Source organism: Peromyscus californicus, unplaced genomic scaffold (assembly GCF_007827085.1).
Source record: "Peromyscus californicus insignis strain IS unplaced genomic scaffold, ASM782708v3 Scaffold_7__1_contigs__length_154581171, whole genome shotgun sequence".
NCBI lineage: Eukaryota > Metazoa > Chordata > Mammalia > Rodentia > Cricetidae > Peromyscus > Peromyscus californicus.
Genome location: NW_026294595.1, coordinates 154,288,506 through 154,312,796, shown reverse-complemented (window position 1 = coordinate 154,312,796; position 24,291 = coordinate 154,288,506). Strand labels below are relative to the sequence as shown.

Genomic DNA, 24,291 nt, shown 5'->3' with positions numbered 1-24,291 from the left:
AAGAAAGAAAGGAAGAAAGGAAGAAAGGAAGGAAGGAAGGAAGAAAGGAAGAAAGGAAGAAAGGAAGAAAGGAAGAAAGAAAGAAAGGAAGAAAGAAAGAAAGAAGAAAGAAGAAAGGAAGGAAGAAAGGAAGGAAGGAAGGAAGGAAGAAAGAGAAAGAGAGGAAGAGAGGAAGGGAGGAAGGGAGGAAGGGAGGAAGGGAGGAAGGGAGGAAGGAAGGAAGGAAGGAAGGAAGGAAGGAAGGAAGGAAGGAAGGAAGGAAGGAAGGAAAGAGAGAGAGAGAGAAAAAAGACACCCTAACCCCAACGTAACTCTATAAAAATCTTTAATGAATGAAAAATACACAGTGTAGGCTTTGTGTTCATTGTCCATGTGCTGCCCCAAAGTGCCCTGTCCTCCACCGCAGCGATCAGAAGGTGTTTTTAATACGGGCAGCTACCAGCACTAGTATTTCCCCAATCTTTCTCTGCCAGTTGGTGATATCCTTGGACACAGCACACCACAGCTCTCCATGCCGGGGCTCTGCATTCTCACAGCGCTTCCTCACCTCTTCCTGTTGCTCCTGGGGAGACCAAAGGGTACTGTAGGTAGGGTTTCTTGTTAGGTACACCCCTGAACCTTGCCTGTCCCCTTGCAGATCTGGCCCCGGCAGATTTCAAGCCATCCCCTCCTCTTGGGAACATGGCATCCAAGTCAGTGAGTGCATCTATGTGTTGACCTGTGTCAGACTCCCTACCTCTGGATCCCACAAGTTGCCAGGTGCACCATCTCTGAACTAGGAACTTCCTGGATTCAACATGGTCTGGCTACTACTTCCAGGACACCCTGGACACCCTTGCCTTATGAGCATGGCTCTAACAAACCTCAACTGGGAATGGGCTGCTGGTCCTGGCCACTTCCTAATTCCCTTCCCCATGGGCTGGATGGAGCTTTCTATTGTCTCAGAAGTAGCTAGAGAACAGGCAGAATATTACTGCTCACTGGTATTCTAGTGTAGCCTCACCTCAGTGCCATGCTGAAGTTCAAATTTGTAGAAGAAGGCCCAGGCATCTCCCAGATCTGAGTCAATCATCACAGTGCGATGGAACCACTCCCGTGCCTTGGTGATCTTTCGTTCACTCCAGAACAGCCTGTTATGGGACAAGTACTTAGAGCAAGGGGCATAAGATAGTGCCCTGCTGGGCTTGGGAGTCATCAGCTCTATCTTGCTCCTGGTGAGACCAGCAAGCCTAGGCATGTGTTACATACAGGTCTGAGTCATGGTGCAAGGATACCTGGAGGTCGTTTCCAGATCCTTCACTGACCCCCACTGCTTTTTATAACATTTACACCACACACATAAAGCAAGATTTTTAACTACTTCTACTTCTTCTACTTCTTCTTCTTCTTCTTCTTCTTCTTCTTCTTCTTCTTCTTCTTCTTCTTCTTCTTTTTTTTCTGGTTTTTCAAGACAGGGTTTCTCTGCGTAACAGTCCTGGCTGTCCTGGAACTCACTTTGTAGAGCAAGCTGGCCTAGAACTCACTGAGATCCACCTGCCTCTGCCTCCCAAGTGTTGGGATTAAAGGCATGTGCTACCACCTCCTGGCTAAGATCTTAACTTCTTAAAACTATCACACCCCCCCCCCCGCCCCCCGATCAAATACAGTATGAAACTAACTCTGACAAACATTAAAGCTGATTATAAAAACCAGAAATTTCAGACTGCTCCTCAATAACATACCAACCCTGGACTATGCCGCTTTGTCTAGCCCCTTGTAGAAACAGAAGCAAACACAAAGATAGGTTTCCAAAGGTCAGCTCTGGGGACCTGAGCCCACTGGAGTTGCAGCTCCATGGCACTCAGACCACAGCACATATGACTGTTGTACCTGATACTCACACATGAAAAGCAGGCTGAAGAGAAGCCATGCAGGAAGCCAAGAAACTGGACTGTTAGAAACCAACTTAGAAGTGGGTGCTGTGGTAGCACATGCCTTTAATCTCAGCACTTGGAAGGCAGAGGCAGGCAGATCCTGAATTCAAGGGTAGCCTAGTCTACACACAGAGAGAGAGAGTTCTAGGACAACCAGGGCTAAAAAGAAAAACCCTATCTCGAGAAACCAAAATTAAGAAAGGAAGGAAAGGAAATGAAGGACAGGAACCAACTTAGGGTCTCCATGGGCACTCTCCCCAACTGGTAGTTAGTGTAGGATAGCAGGATGAACAATGGGAAAGATGGTATCGCATGCTGTGGGAACACTTTGGCAGGCCCAGGACTTGGGCTGTATTCACCCTCCCTCCCTTAGTGTGGCAGCTGGTGCATAGCTAACCCTTTCCACTGCAGGCAGCTGTTTGGATCGTTCTCAGGTACCAAATGGAGTAATTTCATGCTGATAACTTGATTGTTTTTTAAGCCATGTAGTGCTCTTAATTGCTTGGTGTTAGATAAACTGTGATTTAAAGAGCATAAACTCAAGATAGTGGGCACATGGATCATCGGCTTTGGAACAGCAAGGAGTGACTTATTGACTTTAACCAAAGCCTTTTGTGAGGTTTATGGCTGCTCTGTCTGAGGGCATACAGAATTTACTCTGGGAAAAGGAAGCCCAGGGTAGGAAGCCTGGGCCTAATGCCTCCCTCATCTCTAGGGCCACAGGTGCCCAGGTAGCAATGTGAAGGCAGGCTGCACCAGACCCTGAGCACTCAATGCCACTCAAACAGAACCAAACTGGTTCTAAGGCTCTGCCTCCATCACCACCAACAGTGGCACAATCCTGTGCTGGGAGGTGATAAGAGATCACTTGATGACATTGTAGATGACCCATGGCTAATAACTCCTACACTCCAAGACAATGGATTACAGTCAGGGTTACTCCCAGGACCAGCTGAAAGGGTCTGAGTTCTGCAACACAATCAAAGTAAAAACTTGGTTGAAGCCCCTTCAAAGGGGCTTTGCTTAATACTTAAATTCTGGGTGGATCAATATCAACAAATCTGTCCAGCATGTATGCCAGGACCCATTTGGTACTGAAACAAAGAGAACAGCCCCATCAGAAGCCTGGGGCTGAGAAAAAGCCAAAAAACCCAGGAGGCCTGAGAAAAGGGGGGTAACCAGACAGATGTCTAGACAGTACCTCAAGGCCTCTACCAACAGAATGCTGCCCAGAAGACTAAAGCAGGAGTTCTGGCAGCTGAGGCCCAAGCCTCTCATCCTGCAGACAAAGTCAGCATAGCCAGGCAAAGATACGGGCAAAAGGACACCAGGACACCAAGGATAAGCAACCACAAAAGAACTACTACTCACTTAGCCACAGCTAAAAGCACATGGGGATCATGTTCACATTTCTTCAGGGCATCCACACTCTTGGTCTTTCTCTGGGGCCTTGCCTCAAGGAAGACAGCTTCAGACCACAGGATACCTGAAATTCAGAAGCAAAAATCTGCCCTCACTTTTGGCTTCAGAAATGCACCCTCTCCCTCAGGCTGCCCCAGAAGAGTGTACTGAAGGCAACCACAAGGGCCTCAAGTATCTACCTACAAAGTAACCTCCTGAATTACAGCAGCCTTGCCAGAACAGACTAGACAGTGTTCTGGATGATAGCTGCAACTTTTCATTCTTACCAAGTCAGCAAGCAGGCAACGGACAATGGTAATCTGAAAGCGCTATCACATACTGCTGTTAAAAATAGACAATAGCAGCTGGGCGGCGGTGGCGCACGCCTTTAATCCCAGCACTCAGGAGGCAGAGCCAGGTGGATCTCTGTGAGTTCCGAGGCCAGCCTGGTCTACAGAGCGAGATCCAGGACAGGCACCAAAACTACACAGAGAAACTCTGTCTTGAAAAACCAAAAAAAAGCCGGGGGCGGTGGTGGCGCACGCCTTTAATCCCAGCACTCGGGAGGCAGAGGCAGGAGGATCTCTGTGAGTTCGAGGCCAGCCTGGTCTACAAAGTGAGTTCCAGGAAAGGCACAAAACTACAGAGAAACCCTGTCTCGAAAAACAAAAAAAAAAACAAAACAAACAAAAACCAAAAAAAAAAAAAAAAAGATAATAGCCTCCAGGACAGTAGGGTTACACAGAGAATTCCTGCCTCAAAATAAATAAATAAATAAAAATAAACAAACAAACAAAAGGACAATAACCAGGCATGTAACACATGCCTGTAATCCCAGAATTTGAGAAGCCAAGAGCTGAGGCAGAATGATCATGATTTAGAAGCCAACTTTAAGCTACAAAGAGTCTAGCAAAAACAAACAAAAAAACTACCACTACTAGCATCACAACAAAAAACCTCAGCCAGGCATGATAACACAGGCTTGTAATCTTAACACCTGGAAGGTGGAATCAGAAGAGAAAAGGAACTCATCAAGGCCAGCCTTACTGCACAGTGAGTCTGAGACTATAATGGGCTACATAAAACCCTGCCCCCTGCAAAAAAAAAAAAAGCATCAAATACCTAGTGTAACTTTAATTCAGTTCTGTATAATAACATAAAATACTACAAACGCTAAGAGAAGAGATTCCTGAGTAGTAGGTTAGAGGGACTCTCTATTTCCTCCTCTTAAACTTCAAATTTTTTCAAGTGACATATACATTTCTTTATTATTATTATTATTATTTATTTGGGTTTTTTTTTGCTTTTTTTTTTTTTTAAAAAGAGACAGGGTTTCTCTCTGTATTCCTGGCTGTCCTGAAACTCGCTTTGTAGATGGGGCTGGCCTCAAACAGAGATACACCTGCCTTTGCCTCCTGAGTGCTGGGATTAAAGGCATGCACCACTACCACCCAGCTATGTTTCTTATATATGGCACGTAAGTAAATAATAAAAGTTCAAACTTGGCCAAAAAAAAAAAAAAAAAGAAAGAAAGAAAAAAGAAATGATAGTGCTTTATAACATGAAATCAAACTCTCCCATCCTGAGACTGAGGATTTAGTCTGAAGTCCTTTGTAACCAAATCAGTGAAGCTAGACTAAAATGGGACACACAGATTGTGTCTTAAAGGAGTCTTTAGGAGTCAGTCAATCTCATCCCACAGACTGCCTCTAGCTATATCAGACAACCAGAAGCCCTTACCAGAATTGGGGCACTCCTGCAGTGCCTTGGCCATGAGTGTGTTGGCAATGTTCTTCAGCCCTGCACGGTACTCCAGCCGCACTGACTCCAACCTAGGAAGACAGACCCAGGGATGTCCCAGCCCCACCTATCATAGCACAACCAACTACTCCAGTTGGCCTTCTGCCAGAGACCCTTTTAAAAGTCTTTTAAAATTTTTACTTTATTATTGTTGTCATGCATGTGTACATGTGCCACCACACACATGTGGAAGACAGAGGACCACTTTTGGAAACTGCTCCCACCACTGCTCCCAGTGGGTTCCATAGATTGCCAGGCTTGCTCAGCAAGCACTCTTTCCACTGAACCTCTTGCCAGCAAAGGAAGGCTCTTGTCTCTTGGAAAGTGGTTGGAAATCCATACTGTTCAGATATAAGAGCATTGGTATCCACAGCCTGGTACTAAGGCAGCAGCCCCATCTGAGATTCCAGACCCCATAGGCTCCAAATATAAGTGAAGACATCAAAATAAACCCAGACCATACTGGATCATCACATGAGAGGCACCTAAGAACTACCTCCTCAGCAGTGTCCTCTCATTCCAGCCTAACCCCTAGCTAGACTCTGCATCCATTACCTGTAATGCAACGTGGTCCAAGCTAGCATAACTCACTACCCTCTTGTTTCAACCTCCCAGGTAACTAGGATTGCAGGTGCACACCACCAAACTCTGCTGCCTCTGGCAAGTTTCTTCATGTTCCTCAAGGTCTTGCCTATGGTACCTCTTCTATAGTCCACTTTTTCAGTTTCATTCCCTGACATCTTAAGAGCCCTTCACCAGAAGCCCACTCACCATCTAGATAGACCCAGCTCTCCCAAGGAAGGGACTGTGACGCCTCATAGAAGCTGTCACTTACTGTTGTGCCCCCAGCAGCCTGGGCTAAAATGAAGAAGGAGCTGAGAGAGGACAGGCTCTAAAGGGGGGAGCTGAGCCAATTACCAAGGACTCACCATAGCCCAGGATTCTTTGGGTTTTTTAGACGAGACTTCTCTAAAATGGCCCGAGCACGAGTTAGCTGCCCAATCTTTTCCTCTAGCCGGGAGAGTAAGAGCCACAGTGGTGTGGAGTGAGGACATTTCTTCAGCTGTGACCAAAAAAATAGAGCAAAATAAGAGCTCAGAAAGCATCCACAAAATTGTGAGAATTGTAGTCAGCTTCCAAGAACACTTCAAGGCTGTTAGGCATGTACTTCAAACTCTCCATGTGGGTTTACAGACATGGCTCTGTAGTGTGCACATGCAAACAGGTGTGTAGCAGTTTACTCTAGTTGTATTGTGCACATGTACACAAAGGATGTCTGTAGGACTTTGTGTGTGTCATGCACATGTGTATACAGGATGTGCACTTGTGCATACACAAGCATACATTGAGTGTACATTATACTACTTTTGATGTACCAAACCCCATATATTCCAAACATATGGTATGCAGCTTTGTACAAAGAAAAAGATAGTACCCGTAGCAAAAGGAAGGACAAAGGTTCAGTCCAAAGCACAAAGTCCTATCACAGACCACTGGCCCTACACTTCTTTCAGAGGTGTGGGAAATTGACCAATGTCATGCTGCTGAGTTCCCTGAGACATCTTTTCCTTTCCCCCCAGACAGAGTTTCTCTGTGCAGCCCCGGCTCTCCTGGAACAACTCACTCTGTAGACCAGGCTGGACTAGAACTCACAGAGATCCGCCTGCCTCTGCCTCCTGAGTAATGGGATTAAAGGTGTGTGCCACCATCTCCTGGCCCCTGAGACATCTTGACAGAGGCTCACCCCCTGATTATAGGCCTCCCGTGCCTTCTCCATCAGTTCCCCCTGCTCTTCAATTTGCCCCTTCATCATCCACAGCTTGGGGAAGTCTTCATAGTGCCTCAGAGCCTCCTCACACAGTTCCTGGGCAGCAGTGATGTTCCCCAACACCCACTCCAGCTTCACAGACTTCATAAACACCTGCAAAGTAGACAAGCACCGTCACACAGAATACTTCCACCATTTATTTGGATGCCAACTACCTTCATACCATACACATCTGTCCTGTGCCTCATAAGCTGTTGTATGTAGCTCTTTTGTGTATACGAAAGGAATGCTTTTGTCTGTACACCAGGCTGGCCTTGAACTTACAGAGATCCACCTGCCCCTGCCTCCCAAATGCTGGGACTAAAGGTATATGCCACCACCGCCCAGCTAAAGAAATGTATTTTAAAGCCCAATAACAGGACTGGACTGTCGCATGGGCTGTCCTACTCATCTCACTCCTTCCCAAAGCCATGTATGAGCCAAGAGGCACCCTGCCAACCCCGCCCCACCCACCAGTCACCACTCACACGGGCAGTGGGTGCGCTGCTCCGTGCCTTGGCCAGCAGCCTCCGGGCTCGCTCATATTCATTGTTCTCTGACTCCAGCTTCACAGCCGCCAGCCAGATCTCTTCGCTGTTGGGATTGGCCTGAAGAACAAGCACAGCTGCATCAAAAAGGCTCAGCACAGAAGTGACCAGGGCTAGATCACACTTAATCAAGAACAGGCAGTCTGAGAACTGAGCTGGGCCTCATACTGATGCAGGACTAGTACGTTCCTGCACAAGCAAGGGGATGTGCACCCCATCCAGGACCCGAGCTTACCTGGGAGGAAAAAAAGAAAAAAGAAAACCACATCTGTTTTACTCTTGTACAGATGAAGCCTCCACGGCACTGAAGTGACGATGCTGGTGTTGCAGAGCTGCCCTCTCTAGGGTCCGTCCAAATTCTGCATGGCCTCTCAGACTGAGTGGATCACTCCTGTCTTTGTGTCAGGACCTGCTATATCTAACTTCATCCCTTCCCCTCAGCTAGTCATACCAGTATGCCCATGTGGTCAGGGTAGATCAACGTGCAGATAATGAAGTATTAAGGGCTCCCACAGGCATGGACCAATCTACACAAACTCAGAGCCCAGGGGACTAAAAGTAGTGCCCTCAAAACTTGTACCCACCCTCCTTAGAGACTTCTGCAACATGGCCATGGTGTCTATAGTTATGGGAAAAGAACCACCTTAGAATTCTGACACACAACTAGAGGAGAAAACTGTATGTGGAAAAGACATCAAACATCCTGCACAGCACTATCACCTATTCCTGCAGTCTCTCCAGGTAACAGCTAGAGCAAAATACTGACCCAAGTTAGCTCTTCTGGTGTTTACTCACAACAGACAAACTTTTTTTTTTTTAAGGATTTATTTATTTATTATGTATACAGTGTTCTGTCTGCATGTATGCCTGTAGGCCAGAAGAGGGCACCATATCTCATTACAGGAGGTTGTGAGCCACCATGTGGTTGCTGGGAATTGAACTCAGGATGTCTGGAAGAACAGCCAGTGCTCTTAACCACCGAGCCATCTCTCCAGCCCACAACAAACAAACTTTACTGCTACCCTAGGTTATGATACCAGACTGATATATATAACACTACAACTTATCAAAAAAAATTTAACATGTTATCATAAACTATAAGGATTATTTTTTTGTGGTGAAAATATGTTTTAGATGTTACATGGGGGTTAGGGAGATGGCTCAGCGGGTAAAATGCTTGCTGGGCACCGACATAAAAGTCAGGCAATTCATGTCCGTAACTCCGGTACTAGAGGGTGTAGACAGATGAATTCTCAAGACTAACTGGTATCCAGTTGAATCAAAATGGTGAGCTCTAAGCTCCAGTTCATTGAAAGATCCTGTCCTTAAAAAAAAAAAAAAAAAAAAAAAAAAAAAAATAGGGTGAGGCACCACTCAGGAGGCAGAGGCAAGGGGATCTCTGTGAGTTCGAGATCAGCCAGTCTATAGAGTGAGATACAGGATGGCCAGGATACAGAGAAACCCTGTCTGGGGGGGTAGGGGGAAAGTGGGAAGTGATATAGGAAGACACCCTAGGTTGACCTCAGGCTTACACACATGCACTTCTGACCATCACTACCACACATACATACTATATGTATTATAACAGCTAGGCCTAGTTAGGCCAGGTAAGTGTAGCTGTTTTAATAGGGCTCCACTCTCACAAAGGTACTAAAGCACCCAGGCAGCTTACATCATGGTCTTGTACTCTGGAATACCTGCCCCATAGTCATACGAAGGAGAAGGGACTAAGAGGTCAATGTTGCTGGTTAGGATGTTCCTCATGCTTTGGCCCCATAGACGAGGCCACCTACAGAATCCAGTGTCTCTAGACTAGACCATGGCAGTATGCACAGGATAATTTCTAAGGCCACAGTAGCACCATAGCTGAGTTTGTGTTCATGTTCCCTCCCAGCACAGGCATCCTTCACCTACCTGGAAGGCCAGGGCCAAGATGCTCCTTGCTGCAGGCACATCCCCTGCCAGCCACTTGGATTTGGCACCCATGAGCCACAGCACCTCTGCCTTGGGGCAGTGGGCCACAGCCCTTTGCAGGAGTGCTTCCAGAGACTCCCTGCAAGATAAAGGCCGCAGTCACTAGGTCAGGGCCATAAACAGGGCACACAGCCATCGGGATGCTGAAAAGACAGTTACCACTCCAAAGTTCGGCACTATTAATGATTTACAAGATTTTACGATGGGGAGAGTGTGGGGAAATCTTTCTTTCCCATAAAGAATCTAAAATCAACTACTGAAGAGGGCTCTATAAAGCAAAGCATTGTTTAAACAGCAGAGCCTTTTATAGCCATGTATCCTGGGGGCAGTGATAACATGGCAGTCTGGTGACAGTGAAGGCCCTTTTATCTTGAAGCACAGAGGACCCTGGATTCGTTGATAAAGATTAAGGTCCCTGGCACCCAACCCTGCCCCACTCAAAAAAAGGTCTTACTGAGAGTGATTTTAGGACACTACTGAGTAAGAATACTTGTCAGCCTTGGATACTGTGTATGAAATCTCTGGATTATCTATGGTCCACCATCTCTTGGTCACACCACCTTCACTGATGAACCCTATGGGCCTCATGTGTTCAGTAGCAAGTCAAAGAACACACAAAACCATATCACACAGAAAGTGCCTACAGAAGCAACACCATGTTCCCATGTTCCCCAGAGACCTGGGCCCAAGTATTGATGACTTTCTTCATCAGCCTGGAAGCTAGCAGCAAAGAAAAATATAGGTTAGTAGGAGGAAACTAACCATTGAAATACTTGAGTGGATAGCAGTTTACATCTAAGCTATGAGTTATGAGGTTTCAACCCATACTGACATGATAGAATCCCATGCAAGTCAGCACTTAAGACTGTACCAAGTGACATTCTACAAGCTGGGCCATCAGGATTGTTTTAGAAAGTCCTCAAGTTCCCTAAGGAGTTAACTCTGAAATACCAAGCCAGCTGGCAGGGTAAGAAGAGGCCCTGTAGAAACTAACATTAACTAACACCAGAAAAGAAACAAGAGCTCAAAGTCCCAGCTGCAACGCTGGTGAAACCGGCAAGGTCTGTGCCCACCCAACCTTGGCAAGAGCTGAGGACCCAGAAGAGAATGACACAGGGTGCTCAGGGACATGAGCCCAATACCCTAGGGAGCTACACATTTAAAACAAGAAACTACAATGCCTAATTTAATCAGCATTTACAGCCAATAAGGCAGACTCAAAGGTTTTTCCAATTAAAGAGTACAATTAAAGAAAATTGTCAGGGACCTCCTTCTGTGTACAAAACCCAGCCAAACCCCAGAAAGTCAGTGCAGCTTAAATGAAAAACAGACTGCATGGGCCCTGACATTGTACCGCCCACTGCTGAAGACGGTGCCCAAGCACTAACAGCCTGCATTAGACACTCCTAGACCCATGGGGCACTAGTAACAGACAGACTTCCTTGATGCCTTGGTTTCTCAACTATAAAATAGTGACAATCTATCATAGAAGGGCTATAAAGAATGAGGTAGTTTCAGAGTCTCAAGGGCCACAAAAGTGTCTACTTTCATTGCAACCTGCTCATGATCACAGAGGGACAGACCCCTATCTTCAGTCCAGCACCACGCAGATAGGAAGTAGAAGCTGACCACATACCTGGTACCATGGTTCTTCTCAAAGTACGCAGCTCGTAACCACACACTCTTCTTGCTGGGGAAGACTTGCAGGGCGTAGGCATAGATGGCCCGTGCACACTCCAGGGCACTGTGAGCCACACACTAGAGCAGGAAGACACTGTGAGGAAGGCAGTTTAGGACTGCACAGGGCAGATAATACTTTTTCAAGCCTCTTGCAATCTAAGTAATGACATCTGGTAATAAATGTGCTGTGGCACTGATATAATTAAACTATAATCTAAGACAAGGACACCTGAGAATGGGGATACAAATGCTAAAAAAAAAAGTCCAGAAGGCACCCATCTGGCCCCCTGGCTTGCAAGAAGAGCTGGTAAGAGGAGTACCAGTTTTTACTTGCAACATAACAAATGCACACAAATATGCACATATGTAGGGCTAGAGCTAAGGCAATTGTGTGTGTGTGTGTGTGTGTGTGTGTGTGTGTGTGTGTGTGTGTGTGTGTGTGTGTGATCACAAGCTGCTTTTTAATTAGGAGTGCTATGTATTTTCCATTAAAAGGATTAAGCCATTCAAAACCTATGCCAGACAAATCAACCCAAAGAGGATGAGAAGCCTACCCATCTAGTAGAACACAGCAGACACCATTAGGCTCTGCTTCCTTTAAGTTTCCGTACCCCCATCTCATCCTCCAATACCAGGGACTGAATCCAAGGCCAGGGTCTTGTAATGACAAACAAGCATTCTACCATTGAGCTACATTCTTCACCCTTTTCTATTTGTTATTTTGCAACAGTCTCACTCAGTTCCCAGACTGGCCTTGAATCCACAGTCTTGTCTTAGCTTTCTGAACAGCTGTGGTTACAGCCTGTACCATCAGCCTGGGTCCTCTAGGGTTTTGTTTGTTTGCCTGTTTGTTTGTTGTTTTTATATTCAAGTGATTTTAGGGGTTGGAAAGATGACTCAGTGGTTAAGAGCACTTGCTATTCTTACAGAGGATCCAAGTTTGGTTCCCAGCACAACAAATCAGGTTGTTCACCCATAACTCCAGCTCCAGGGGATATGACACCCTCTTCTGGCCTCTATAGATATCTTCAGACACATGGCACATGTACACATACACATATACACATGCACAAAAATAAAAATAAGTCTTTAAAAAAACAAACAAACAAACATTCATTTACATAAAGTGATAGGCAGGGGCTGGAGAAATGGCTCAGCAGTTAAAAGCACTGGTTGCTCCTCCAGAAGACCCAACAGTTTGACTGTCAGCACCCACATGGTGACTTACAACAGTCATCTGTAACTCCAGTCCCATGGGATCTAGCACTCACTTCTGGCCTCCTTGAGCACTGAACACACACAATGTACAGACATACATGCAAGCAAAATATCCATACGCATAAAATAAAACAAAAAAGAAAGAAAAAGTGACAGGTAATGGACCAGCAAGATGGCTCAGTGGGTTAAAGCACTTAGCACCAAGTCTGACAAGTTGAGTACAATTTCCAGGACTCACACAGTAGAAAGAATGAATCAGGTCTCATGCAAGTTTGTCTTCTGACTTTTGCATATATGCTGCAGCATGTGTACATGTGTGCGCACATGTGCATGCACACACACACGTTCAAAAAATTTTTTAGTGATAGATAATATCAAGTAACAAAGCCAGTCACCAAATGCAATGACAACTCCAATGAGAGATAGTTTAACTGATCTTCATGGTGACCATGAGACCCAACAACAAACTGGACAGGTTCAGACACTTGTTTTTAGGTTCATAGACAACTAAGGTCTCCCCCTCTGGAAGAAATCACTTTTTTCTATGTTCTGCAGACAGCACTCAGGAGGCAGAGGCAGGTAGATCTCTGAATTTGAGGCCAGCCTGATCTACAGAGCAAATTCCAGGACAGCCAGGGCTATACAGAGAACCCTATCTTAAAAAAACAAACAAACAAACAAACAACAAAAAAGGGGTATGAATCTGGGAACAAGTTAATGTAATATCCACTAGGGACAAACTATTACAACTATAAATGACAAAACTGCCCAAGTGGAGCTGGATGTGGTGGCATACACCTTTAATCCCAGTACTTAGGAGGCTGAGGCAGGAGAAGCTCTGTGAGTTTGAGGCCAGCCTGGTCTACACAGTGAGCTCCAAGTGAGAAAGACCTACACAGTAAAATTCTCTTAAAAAAAAAAAAAAGCCCAGGTGGAGCTGTCCTCACAGCTATATATACACCATAGGGAAGTTATCTGGTCATCCAAAACCCCTCCAATGGTCAGATATCTTCATAGACAGAGATGCCAATGGGCCTGTGAGTGTCCAAGACCCACAATATATGTTGAAACAGGTGTAGAAGGTACAGAGGTATGCCAAGATTTTGATCAGACCCAATCCTTGGCATGACTCTGGCTCAACCACCAGAGAAATCAAGAAGGGCCTTTTCTTAGGTGTTATATCCTGACTAGGAGTATCTAGAGGGGTCAGACTCTAGACAGGACAAACCTGGTCTATACTCTTCTGTGTGGCTGCTGGCCAAAGCAATGAGTTCAGTTGCAACGATTTTTAGAACCTCTATTGCTTTAACTGCCTATAGTATCAAGTAATAGTGCCCAGGGCCCGCAGTAGGAAGGAACACTAGGAGAGCACCCCATGTTTTAAGCACAATAGAAACATTGCTTCTCATTCCTGCATGAAAAAGAAAAACAGCTATGGTTACTGAGCAAATGCGGTTAAGTGACAATAAACAATGAGAAAAGCTGGGCATGACAGTACATGCCTGGAATCCCAGCACTCCAGAAGCAGAGAGAGGTAAGAGGATTCTGAGTTCAGGTCAACCTAGGCTATATCAAAAAGCAAACAAAGAAAAGAAAGGAAGAATGAAAAAACTAAAATCATTCTTGGACTTCTCACATTTTTGTTATCTTCAGAGTGGTGTCTAATAAAGGATCCAAATTTATTAAAAGCAATAAAGGAGAGAGATGCAAAGCATGTCATTCTGTGTTCAGAATAAAGAAGTTGTCACAACCAAGTGTTAGGTTCTTTTAGATACAAGGGAATTTTCACTCAATACAGAGAACATGTGTTTACTGTTCTCTCTATATGTATATATTTTATATACATATTTTAGTATTGCAAGTTGAATGTGATATTTTGTGTGTGCTAGGCATATGCTCTACCACTGAGTGATACTTCCAGCCCCAACATAATGAAACCCTTTTGACCTACCTCTAGACTCAAAGAGTAAAGCTTGCATTAGCATACATAAGGCCATCCATAGGCTGCAAAGCCAGTACCTGAGTTTTTTGTCATAATGCATATACTAGTCTCAAGAGATTCACACAGAGACAGCACAACTAAAAGATGAATCATTGTTCTACCCAGAGGAAAAGGAACAGGAATGTTCTTCATTACTAGGCAGTATCAACTCACAAAATGTTTTTTAAAGGGCTGGGGATATAGGTCCATAGTACAGCATTCACCTAACATGTACTAGGCTCTGGGTCTAATTCTTGGTACCAAAAATAATATGTAAACTAAAAACATCTGAGCTGAACAGAAGGCTGAGGCAAGAGGATCACAAGTTTGAGACCAGCCTAGGCTACACAGCAAGATCTTTTCTTAGAAAACCAAAAGCAAAGACTGGGGATATATATAGCTTGGGTAGAATGCTTCCTGGTCTGCCATTTATAAGGTCTTGAGTTCAATCTCTAGCACCACATAAACCAGGCATATTGGTCCACACCTAAACTTCTCGTACTTGGAAGGTGAAGGTAATAGGATCACCCTCAGGTACCCAAGAAGTGTAAGGCTTGTCCACAAGAGGTGTTATCTCAAAAAAAAATAAAAGCAGGGCCCAAAGAAATGGCTCAGCAGCTAGAAGCACTGGCTGCCTTTCCAGAGGACTCAGCACAACCTTCTGTAACTCCAGTTCCGGGGATCTGATGCCCTCTTCTGGCCTCTGTAAGTACCAGATACACATGTGGTGCACATGAAGCCAAACCACTCATACACATAAATAAATAATAATGTTTTAAAAAGCCAAAAACCAAATCAAAACAGAAAACCACCACTTGGCATATACCATAGAAACAACCATTTCAGTGAAAAACATTGTTCATTACTTTGGCTCAGAGGATCTTATCTGTAAACTGCACTTGGGAGACTAAGGAAGGATTGTTGTTCGTTTGAGGTCAGCCTATGCTGTATAGTAAGACTGCCTTTAAATAAATAAATAAATAACCAAAGAAATAAAAAAATTATGAGCAAACAACAAGAACAACAAAACCAACCATTATTAACAGACCCTCGAACTAGTAAGTTGATTTTTGGGAGAATACCAGCATAATTTCAAAATGCTTTCTCAAAAATGCTTGCTAATCACAAAGGAAACAACAGTAAGAATACAATAAAGTCCTAACAGCTGCTACCTGGGACAGCTAGTCAGAGTGAACAAGTGTTGGGGAATATTATTTCAAGGTGTGTTACTTTTGTTTTTGTTGCATTTGTTTAACTCTGTGAAGCTGTGTTACTGTGCCTGTCTAAGACACCTGATGGTCTAATAAAGAACTGGCCAATAGGAAGGCAGGAGAAAGGATAGGCAGGGCTGGCAGGCAGAGAGAATATATAGAGGGAGAAATCTGAGCGAAGGGAAAGGAGGAGCCAGAGAAGGAGGAGGACTCCAGGGTTCAGCCATCCAGCGACACAACCAGCAACCGAGTAAGAGTAAGATTTACAGAGTAAGAGAATGGAAAAAGCCCAGAGGCAAAAGGTACACAGGGCTAATTTAAAATTTAAAGTTAAGTAAATAAGCCAAGCTAAGGCTGGTCATTCATAAATAAGAATAAGCCTCCACGTGTGATTTATTTGGGAGCTGGGCAATGCCCCCCCCAACACATAAGAGTAAAATACCAATAACAACAAACAAAAACAAAAACAAAAAAAATCTGTACCTCTGTAGAACATATCACGATCAGAACTCAACAGGTATATATATTTGTGTATGAAGGAAGATCTGACACCTTACACTGCCAAAGACAAACCTCAACCAAGCCACAAGCAAATATAACAGACAGCCAGGTCAAAATGTAGTCTGTAAAACCGCTGGCCTCTAGTACTCAAAAATTCAGACTTAGGTAGGAGATAATGGCTTAATGGTAGAGCACTTGCCCATCATGCCCAGGCCCCTGGTTCCACCCTAGCACCACATAACCAACCAACCAACCAAATAAATAATAATAAGATTCATGAAACAAAGACAGACTTAAGCCCTGTTAAGGCACCTCTCAAGTTGACCTGAGGCTATGATCCTGCAAGCATCTAAAGAGAATATGGTTTTGTTCTTGTTGTTACTGTTTAATTTTACTACTACAACACCCAGGGCCAACTCAGAGGGTAAATAAGAGTGTCTACTGCCAGGGCCTAATGACCTGAATTTGATCCCCAGGGTCTGCAATGATGGAAGGAGAGAACTGACTTCTACAGCTGGTTCTGTGGCTTCTACTTTTCATGCAATAGGATGCATATACCCACACACATACACAAACACAAAATAGATTTTAAAAAAATCTTTTTTTGGAGACAGAGTTTCTCTATGTAGCCCTGGCTGTCCTGAACTCACTCTGTAGAACAGTCTGGCCTTGAATTCAAGACCCACCTGCCTCTACCTTCTGAGTGCTGAGATTAAAGGTGTGCACCCCGTTTTAATATCTTAAACATGTTTATCAACCTAGCCCCTATGGTTTTACCTTTGGAAAACTATTCTGAGGAAATAATCTCAAAGAGGGAGCAACTCTATGCAAAATGTTCCTGAAATGAAGTATGTAGTGGGAACTAGGAAGTGGGAGAAAACCTGATGCCCTGAAGGTTCTCTGCCACCTAGCTAAGAAAGTTGTAACACAGCTACACACAGCTGCCAGCAGGCACACCTCTGTGATAGCTACTTTCTCCATCTAGTAAGCACTCAAACTTAAACTCAGGTTTGTAGAAGTCTGCTACCCTTATGACTGCAACTCCATCTAAAATAAGTGTATTAGAGCTAGATGTAATGCATGCTCCTGTAATCCCAGAAACGAGGAGGCTAAGGCAGGAAGATCTCCAGTCTAAAGTCAGTGAGGCCCTGTCTCAGAAACAGACAAAAATGAAAATAAAATCAAGCACATCAGAAAGATTTTCAAGGAGACAGAAGAGAAGGGGAAGATACGGAAAGCAGCCGACTCATGTAGGCACCACTCCTGGCAAGGCCACAGACTGGGAGCAGGCAGGTAAGCTTACACTGTCGGCATCTTCCATCCAGGTATGCTTGCGGTCCTCCTCCTCAATCCCGATACCAATTACTGCACGCATGACTGCCTGGCAAGTGGCCACACTCCCTGCCCTGTCACACTCTTCAGCATCCTAAAAGAGAAAACACAGACATTTTGTTTGGATTTTTTAGTTAGAGCTGTAAAGTGACTGCTCTTCCTGAACGGTGATTAATAAAGAACCTACTGTCTCGGGCATATAGCCTGGCAACCCTAAACAGGATATCTGCCACGTTGTTCTGTTCATTGATGCTTCTGTCCTAACTACCCTGCATTTACACCCTCAATTAAAACTGTGACTGAATGAAACCACATTTATTCATACAATATATTTTAAGCAAGATCCTGCTGCATATAGAGGTTATATTAAGCTGTTACACTAATGAACATCTAAAAATTCTAGTTTTGCAACATTCCTGGGTATCTGAAATTATTTTATTTCAAAATAAAAAGGCAAGTGTGGTGGTACACACTTGTAATACCAGCTACTTGTAAGGCAGAAGCAGAAAGACCATGGTTCAAAGGTAGCCTGAAACACTGAGTAAGACTTTGTCTCAAAATTAATGAAAAGGGGACTGGAGATAATATAATAGTCCAGTGATACAGCACTTGCCTAGAGTACTCAAGGCTCTGGGTTCAATCCCTGAAACTGTGGGAAGAATTAAGTGGGTAGAGGGGCTGGTGAGACAGTAAAGAGCAAAGGCATTTGCTATGAAAGCTTGATAACCTGAATTTAATCCCTAGGAGGAGAGAGCCAACTCCAAAAAGTTGTCTTCTGATTTATACACTCACACTGTAGCATGTGCACCTACACACACTAAAAATAAGACTGTAGCAAGGCACAGTGGCACATGCCTTACACTAAAGAAACTCTGAAAGGAGTGGAAATAAAAAACAGGTTCAAAAGTATTTGTACTCTTAGGACTAGAACTCAATTTAAATTAGCAAAAAGAGGAATACTCTGACCTAGACAAGAAGAAGGACTGGTGGGACCCCTAGCTGCAAAGGAGATTGGATAAAAACTTGGGGGGCAGGTCACAGCAGATGACCAATCACAGGAGCAATCCACTGGGCAGGCCAACATGTAGGAAGGTACTTCCAATTTTAGGAAAGCAGATTTGAGACACATAGAGAAAAGCCATATCCATATCCAAATCCTGTCCCCCCCTCCCCATGCCAAAAAAAAGAAAGTTCTACATTATGAGACACAAGAATGTGTTACTAAAAGCTGGGGATAGGTCGGGCAGTAGTGGTGCACACCTTTAGTCCTAGAACTTGGGAGGCAGAGGCAGGCAAATCTCTGAGTTTGAGGCCAGTCTGGACTACAGAGAGAATTCCAGGACAGCCAGAGCTACATAAAAATCCCTGTCTCTAAAAACAAAAACAAAAATCCTGTACATCAATTAGGAAACAAACAACTGATCCAACAGACAAATGTTGCAAAGAGCATTTGCAGTATATCTACTACAAATTTAAACATCTGATAAGAAACTCTGGGGGGGGAGACATCCCACCCCCACTTTTCCCCAGAGTACTCTTGAGCAGGAGCTCGAAATATTAGATAGAAAGATAGCTAGAAAGAGACAGAAAACACAGGATAGCTTCGGGACGGCCTGGATCCGAATCCATCAGGCCCTGGCTGTTTCTGCCAAAGGGCTTTTAAAGGAATGCCAAGGGGTGGAGCAAAAGACCTCCACCAGCACAGCCAAGTGCAGACCATCCCAGACACCTGGTGACCATGCACGTGGTCAAGTCATCCCCTAATGCAGCCCTGCTATGTAAAGAAAGCTCAGATCTCACTAGGAAACCTCTGTGGACCCCAACAAAACTCTAAGCTATTCTTGTCTGTAAGATTCTAAACTGTTTTCTGTGCCATTTTTAGATGAGCAGCAGCAAGTGGGCTGATTCACATGCTTTTTAAAGGAGGGCATGGATTATACAAAGCTGAGGACTACACACTGACCTCTACAGAAGGCAACTTTACTTCCTTCATCAAAACAATGTATGCACCAGAAATCCACTTTCCGGAACTCATCTTACAATAATATTCCCATGTATGCAAAACTATGTATGTACCAGGATACTTTTGAAGCAAATGGAAAAGCTACTAATAAGCCATCCACAGCAACATGTGCAGGGCACACATACCAATGAGATGGTCAAGGCACACTGCAGGCTCTGACCTAGGGGAACAAGATAAGAAATGAGCAAGCAAGGAAGGATAAAAACTTTATCCCTTTCTGAAGCACTTAGGACCCTTCAGGCATCAGAAAAGCATCTGAGATCAGAGCCAAGGTCAGAGATCTTAAATGAAGACACACTGGTATGTATGTTGGAAAGGACAGCAGTTAGTAATGTAACAATGGGGTGATCACCCCAAACCCAGGGTCTGTAATCCATAGTGAGGGTACAGGTATCTAGCCTACAAAGCAAGAAGGCTCTGGGAATTCTAAGTGGGCATGCTGAGACTAAAGGTGATACTACGTGCTGGGGAAGGACAGATAATCTATCCAAGACAGTAATATAGTCGCTCAGTTTTCATAGAGGTGGACCTAGACTATGTGCAAAGATAAACGCAATCCCTTTGTGCATGGGTATGAAAGGAGTCAGCAACAACTCCTGAGGAATGAACTGGGTGTTGCCCAAAAGTTGAAATGAGGAATATGTCAGTTTTGTAGGTGTTTTGAAACCACTAGGTAGTAGTGCCATCACATGTGCCAGGGATAGAGCAGCACATATGCTCTCAGGGTTGTGGAAAGAGCCCATGGCTCCTGGCACCTAAACAACATTCCAATCAATGGGTAATCACAGAGAAGTCTAGGAAAAGGGCTAAGAACAAAAACTGTCAGCAATTATTTAGAAAAGAAAACCACGGGCAAAAAGGATGGTTTAGTGGTTAAGAGCACTGGCTACTCTCTTCCAGAGGATCCAGGTTCAACTCCCAGTACCCACGTGGTGGCTCTTTTTTGTTTGTTTTTTGTTTTTCGAGACAGGGTTCTTTGTAGACCAGGCTGGCCTCAAACTCACAGAGATCCACCTGCCTCTGCCTCCCAAGTGCTGGGATTAAAGACATGTGCCACCACATGGTGGCTCTTAACTGTGTAACTCCAGTCCCAAAGATTCAGATGCCCTCTTCTGGCTCCATGTCAGCACTTGTTACACATACATGCAGGTAAAACATTCATACACATAAATAAAATAAGTAGAAAAAGAAAACCAGCAAATGGGGTAGAGGAAAGGGAATCAAAACAAGGAAAATGAAAGAGTATATGGTTGTTAGGAAATTGAGACCCCTAGACTTGATGAGGCAAAGGTCTTAAGAAACATTTCTAAGGATTCTGGTAGAGTGCTGGGATCAAAGCTTCAGCTGAGTGGATTCTAAAAAATAACAGTGAGAAAATGGAAAAGATAAGAGTTGAACGCTATAACATATACAAGTCCTTAGAGATCATTTGTAACACTGTAGGATCTAAACAAATGGTGACTGTTAAAGATTCAGCATATCTGAATGTAAAAACAACACAAAAATGATGTATATTCAGTCTCTTAATCACATTCCAGTAAAAGCAAGTAGAAGACAGGCTGAGAAAAGCATAAAACAACATAATCTGAGCTCATGCCAAATTTCTCTACACTTCAGCAACAGCCTCAACCTGCCTCCCTGATGGAGTCTGTAAGAAGGTAGACTGAGCCAGGCATGGTGGCACACGCTTTTAATTCCAGTACTCTACAGGCAGAGACAGTAGGATCTCTGTGAGTTTGAAGCTTAGTCTACATACCAAGTTCCAGAACAGCCAGAGCTATGTAGAGAAACTTTGCCTCAAAAAACCAAAAAGGTGGGGCTGGAGAGATGGCTCAGAGGTTAAGAGCGCTGCTTGCTCTTCCGAAGGTCCTGGGTTCAATTCCCAGCAACCATGTGATGGCTCACAACCATCTGTAATGAGATCTGGTGCCCTCTTCTGGCCTGCAGGGGTACATGCAGACAGAACACTGTATACATAATAAATAAATAAATCTTAAAAAAAAAAAACAAAACCAAAAAGGTGCCAGGCGGTGATGGTGCACCTGGCACTCAGGAGGCAGAGATCTCTATGAGTTCAAAGCCAGCCTGGACTACAGAGCAAGTTCCAGGACAGCCAGGGCTACACAGAGAAACTCGGTCTTGAAAAGGACCCCTTCCCCCTCAAAAAGGTAGACTCAGTACCAGGGTGCAGGTATCTCTTACAGCATTTGTCTTGAACAAATGGAAAACAGGCTACCAGAGCAAGTAGGACTCACCACAGGCCAAAGAACTGTACCCAGATAGGAACACTGTAGATATATATATCTCTCTCCTGGCTGACACCAGGGCTTTCTGTGAGGACATCAGGCTCTTAAAAGCTAGAAAACACTGGCACTGCTAACCAGAACTTTTCTTCAAATATCCAGGTACCTTTTACACAAAATAAATATAAAAACTTGGCACTGTAACAACATGAAGACTACACAGGAAAATCAAGAGGTGCCACTTAGTATTCTAGATCATTGTGGGAAGCAAGGGGTCTATGGGTGTAGAGATAGTAGAGATGCCAAGGAGACTGAACAGACAAGGACATTAAAATAATATTATAACTATAGTCAAAGACTGGGAAGTAGGTCAGTAGTAGAGTTGCCTAGATGCACACACAGGACTAAGTAGAATAGAAGATGCAACACAGAAACAGAACCCCAGATGCACCTTGTGTGGAGTTCCTAGGAGTCTTAACTGAACCTGGTAAGGGTGAAGCCAATGAAAACAATCAGCTGGAATAACCCTGTAAGTAACTAGATAAGAAATAAAACACCAGACAACCCGGAAACCCCTAATAGTTATAAACACAGGGCAAAAGGCACAGAGGAATTCTGCCCAGCAGAACACTGCTTGGGGCCTAGGTGAGGTGATGCATGCATTTAGGAAGGCAGAGGCAGGTGACTCTGTGAATTTGAGGTCAGCCTGGTCTATACAGCAAGTTCCAGGACAGCCAGATCCACACAGTAAAAAGACCCTGCCTCAAAACAAAACCAAAGAATATTGCTTGGGTCTTTCGGGCCTTTTGATGCAGAAAAGCAAAATCCAAAGGATCAGGTGTATCCATATGACTTGGCTGCATTCCAACAGTAAGTTCTAGAATACTTACAGTTAGCACCCAAAAAGGTAAAATTCACAGTGTATGGTGATAAGCCAGGCATGCAAATAGGGAAAAAAAAATCTATAAAAAGTGACACAGATGAGAGAACCAGCAGACAAAGACATTAAAACAATTATTCTATCTACAGTCAAAGACTGGGAAGTAGATCAGTAGCAGAGAGTTACCTAGATGCCAAATCTGGGATTTGATCCTAGCACTGTGAATAAATGAACAAATAATAATATTCCATATGTTTAAAAGTTGGAGACATGAGGGAGCTGGAGAGATGGCTAGAGGTTAAGAGGACAGAGTTCAGTTCCCAGAACCACCTGTAACTCCAACTCCAGGAGATCCGATGCCCTCTTCTGTAGGCACTCATGTAGGTACGCACACACACACAAAAATAAAATATAAAGTAAGACACATAAGGGAAAGGACCAAAACTAAATTTCTAGAAATGAATACTAAAAAATCTGAGGTGAAAAATGTACTAGGCGAAATAAATAGCAAGTTAGTTCAAAATAAGATAAAGCAAAAGTAACTACCCAAAATGAAACATGGAAAAAAGAAAACTTAACAAATGAAAAGTGTAAGTGGGCTAGCTATCTGAGAAAAAGATGAGACACTTCCCTAAGATCAGGAACCCAAAATTAGAAGTTAGTTCTCATACCACTACCACTCGACTAGTGCTAGAGTTTCTACTCGGGGCAATTAAACAAGAAATAATAAATACCTTGGAAGAAAGACAAAACTATATTTGCAAATGACATGATTTTGTATGGAGAAAACTCCAAGGAATCAATTAAAAACTATTAGAATATAAGGAGGTCAACAAAAACACAAAATCAATTTTTCAACAATGTTAAAGTAACAAAATTAAATCCACTTGTAACAGCATCAAAAATGATAATAAAATAAAATAAGCTGGATTCTAGTGGTACAGGTTTGTCATCCTAGCTCCCTAGGAGTCTGAGACAGGAGGACTGCCAACCTCAAGGTCAGCTTGAGCCACTTAATAAGACTCTATCTCAATATCATAAATACAGAAAGGCTGAGGGGAAAGATCAGCCCTGGGCTCAATCCCTAATGCTATGAGGAAGGAAAAAGAAAAGTTGGGTGTGATGGCACATGCCTTTAATTCTAGCATTTGGAGGCAGAAACAGATGCCATATAGTGAGTTCCAGGCCATCCAGGGTGTCACACTGTGAGATAAGACACATACCATAAGACAAGATGTTGTTTCCAAAAAAAAAAAAAAAAATGTAAAGAACCAAATGTGTGGTGGTGTATACTGACAATTGTACCAGCAGGGAGGTAGAGACAGGGAATCCAGAGTGCAAGGTCAGCTAGGAGCCATGACAAGTTCTTTAGAATATAAAGCGGGGTGGGGGGTGGGGGGGGTGGGGGGGTGGTCAGGAAATAGTTCAGCAGGTAAAATGCTTGTCTTTTTTTTTTTTTTAAAGATTTTATTTACGTACTGTGTACACAGTATTCTGCCTGTATGTGTCCCTGCAGGCCAGAAGAGGGCACCAGATCTCATTACAGGTGATTGTGAACCACCATGTGGGTGCTGGGAATTGAACTCAGGACCTCTGGAAGAGCAGTTGGTGCTCTTAACCACTGAGCCATCTCTCCAGCCCTAAAATGCTTGTTGAACAAGCAGGAGAACCTGAGTTTGGATCCCCAGCATCGACATAAAAGGCTGGGTTTGAGAGCATACACCTGTAACCCCAGGACTTTGAGAAGAAACAGGTAGCTCCTAGGGGCTCACTGGCCAG

General features: G+C 44.0%; 1 protein-coding gene across 1 annotated transcript in view; it reads right to left on the bottom strand.

Moving 5' to 3' along the window:
* Positions 1-308: 308 nt before the first annotated feature.
* The window catches only part of Prpf6 (pre-mRNA processing factor 6), an 89,921-nt gene continuing 65,938 nt past the window's right edge, over positions 309-24,291 (bottom strand). The window contains exons 12-21 of the mRNA XM_052726662.1: positions 17,338-17,460; positions 11,080-11,201; positions 9,384-9,522; positions 7,410-7,529; positions 6,859-7,035; positions 6,044-6,177; positions 5,055-5,146; positions 3,285-3,399; positions 1,004-1,130; positions 309-562 (exon numbers count right to left, since the gene is read on the bottom strand). Of these exons, the coding sequence (XP_052582622.1) occupies positions 410-562; positions 1,004-1,130; positions 3,285-3,399; positions 5,055-5,146; positions 6,044-6,177; positions 6,859-7,035; positions 7,410-7,529; positions 9,384-9,522; positions 11,080-11,201; positions 17,338-17,460 (1,302 nt within the window). The 3' untranslated portion in view covers positions 309-409. The remainder of the gene's footprint in view (positions 563-1,003; positions 1,131-3,284; positions 3,400-5,054; positions 5,147-6,043; positions 6,178-6,858; positions 7,036-7,409; positions 7,530-9,383; positions 9,523-11,079; positions 11,202-17,337; positions 17,461-24,291) is intronic.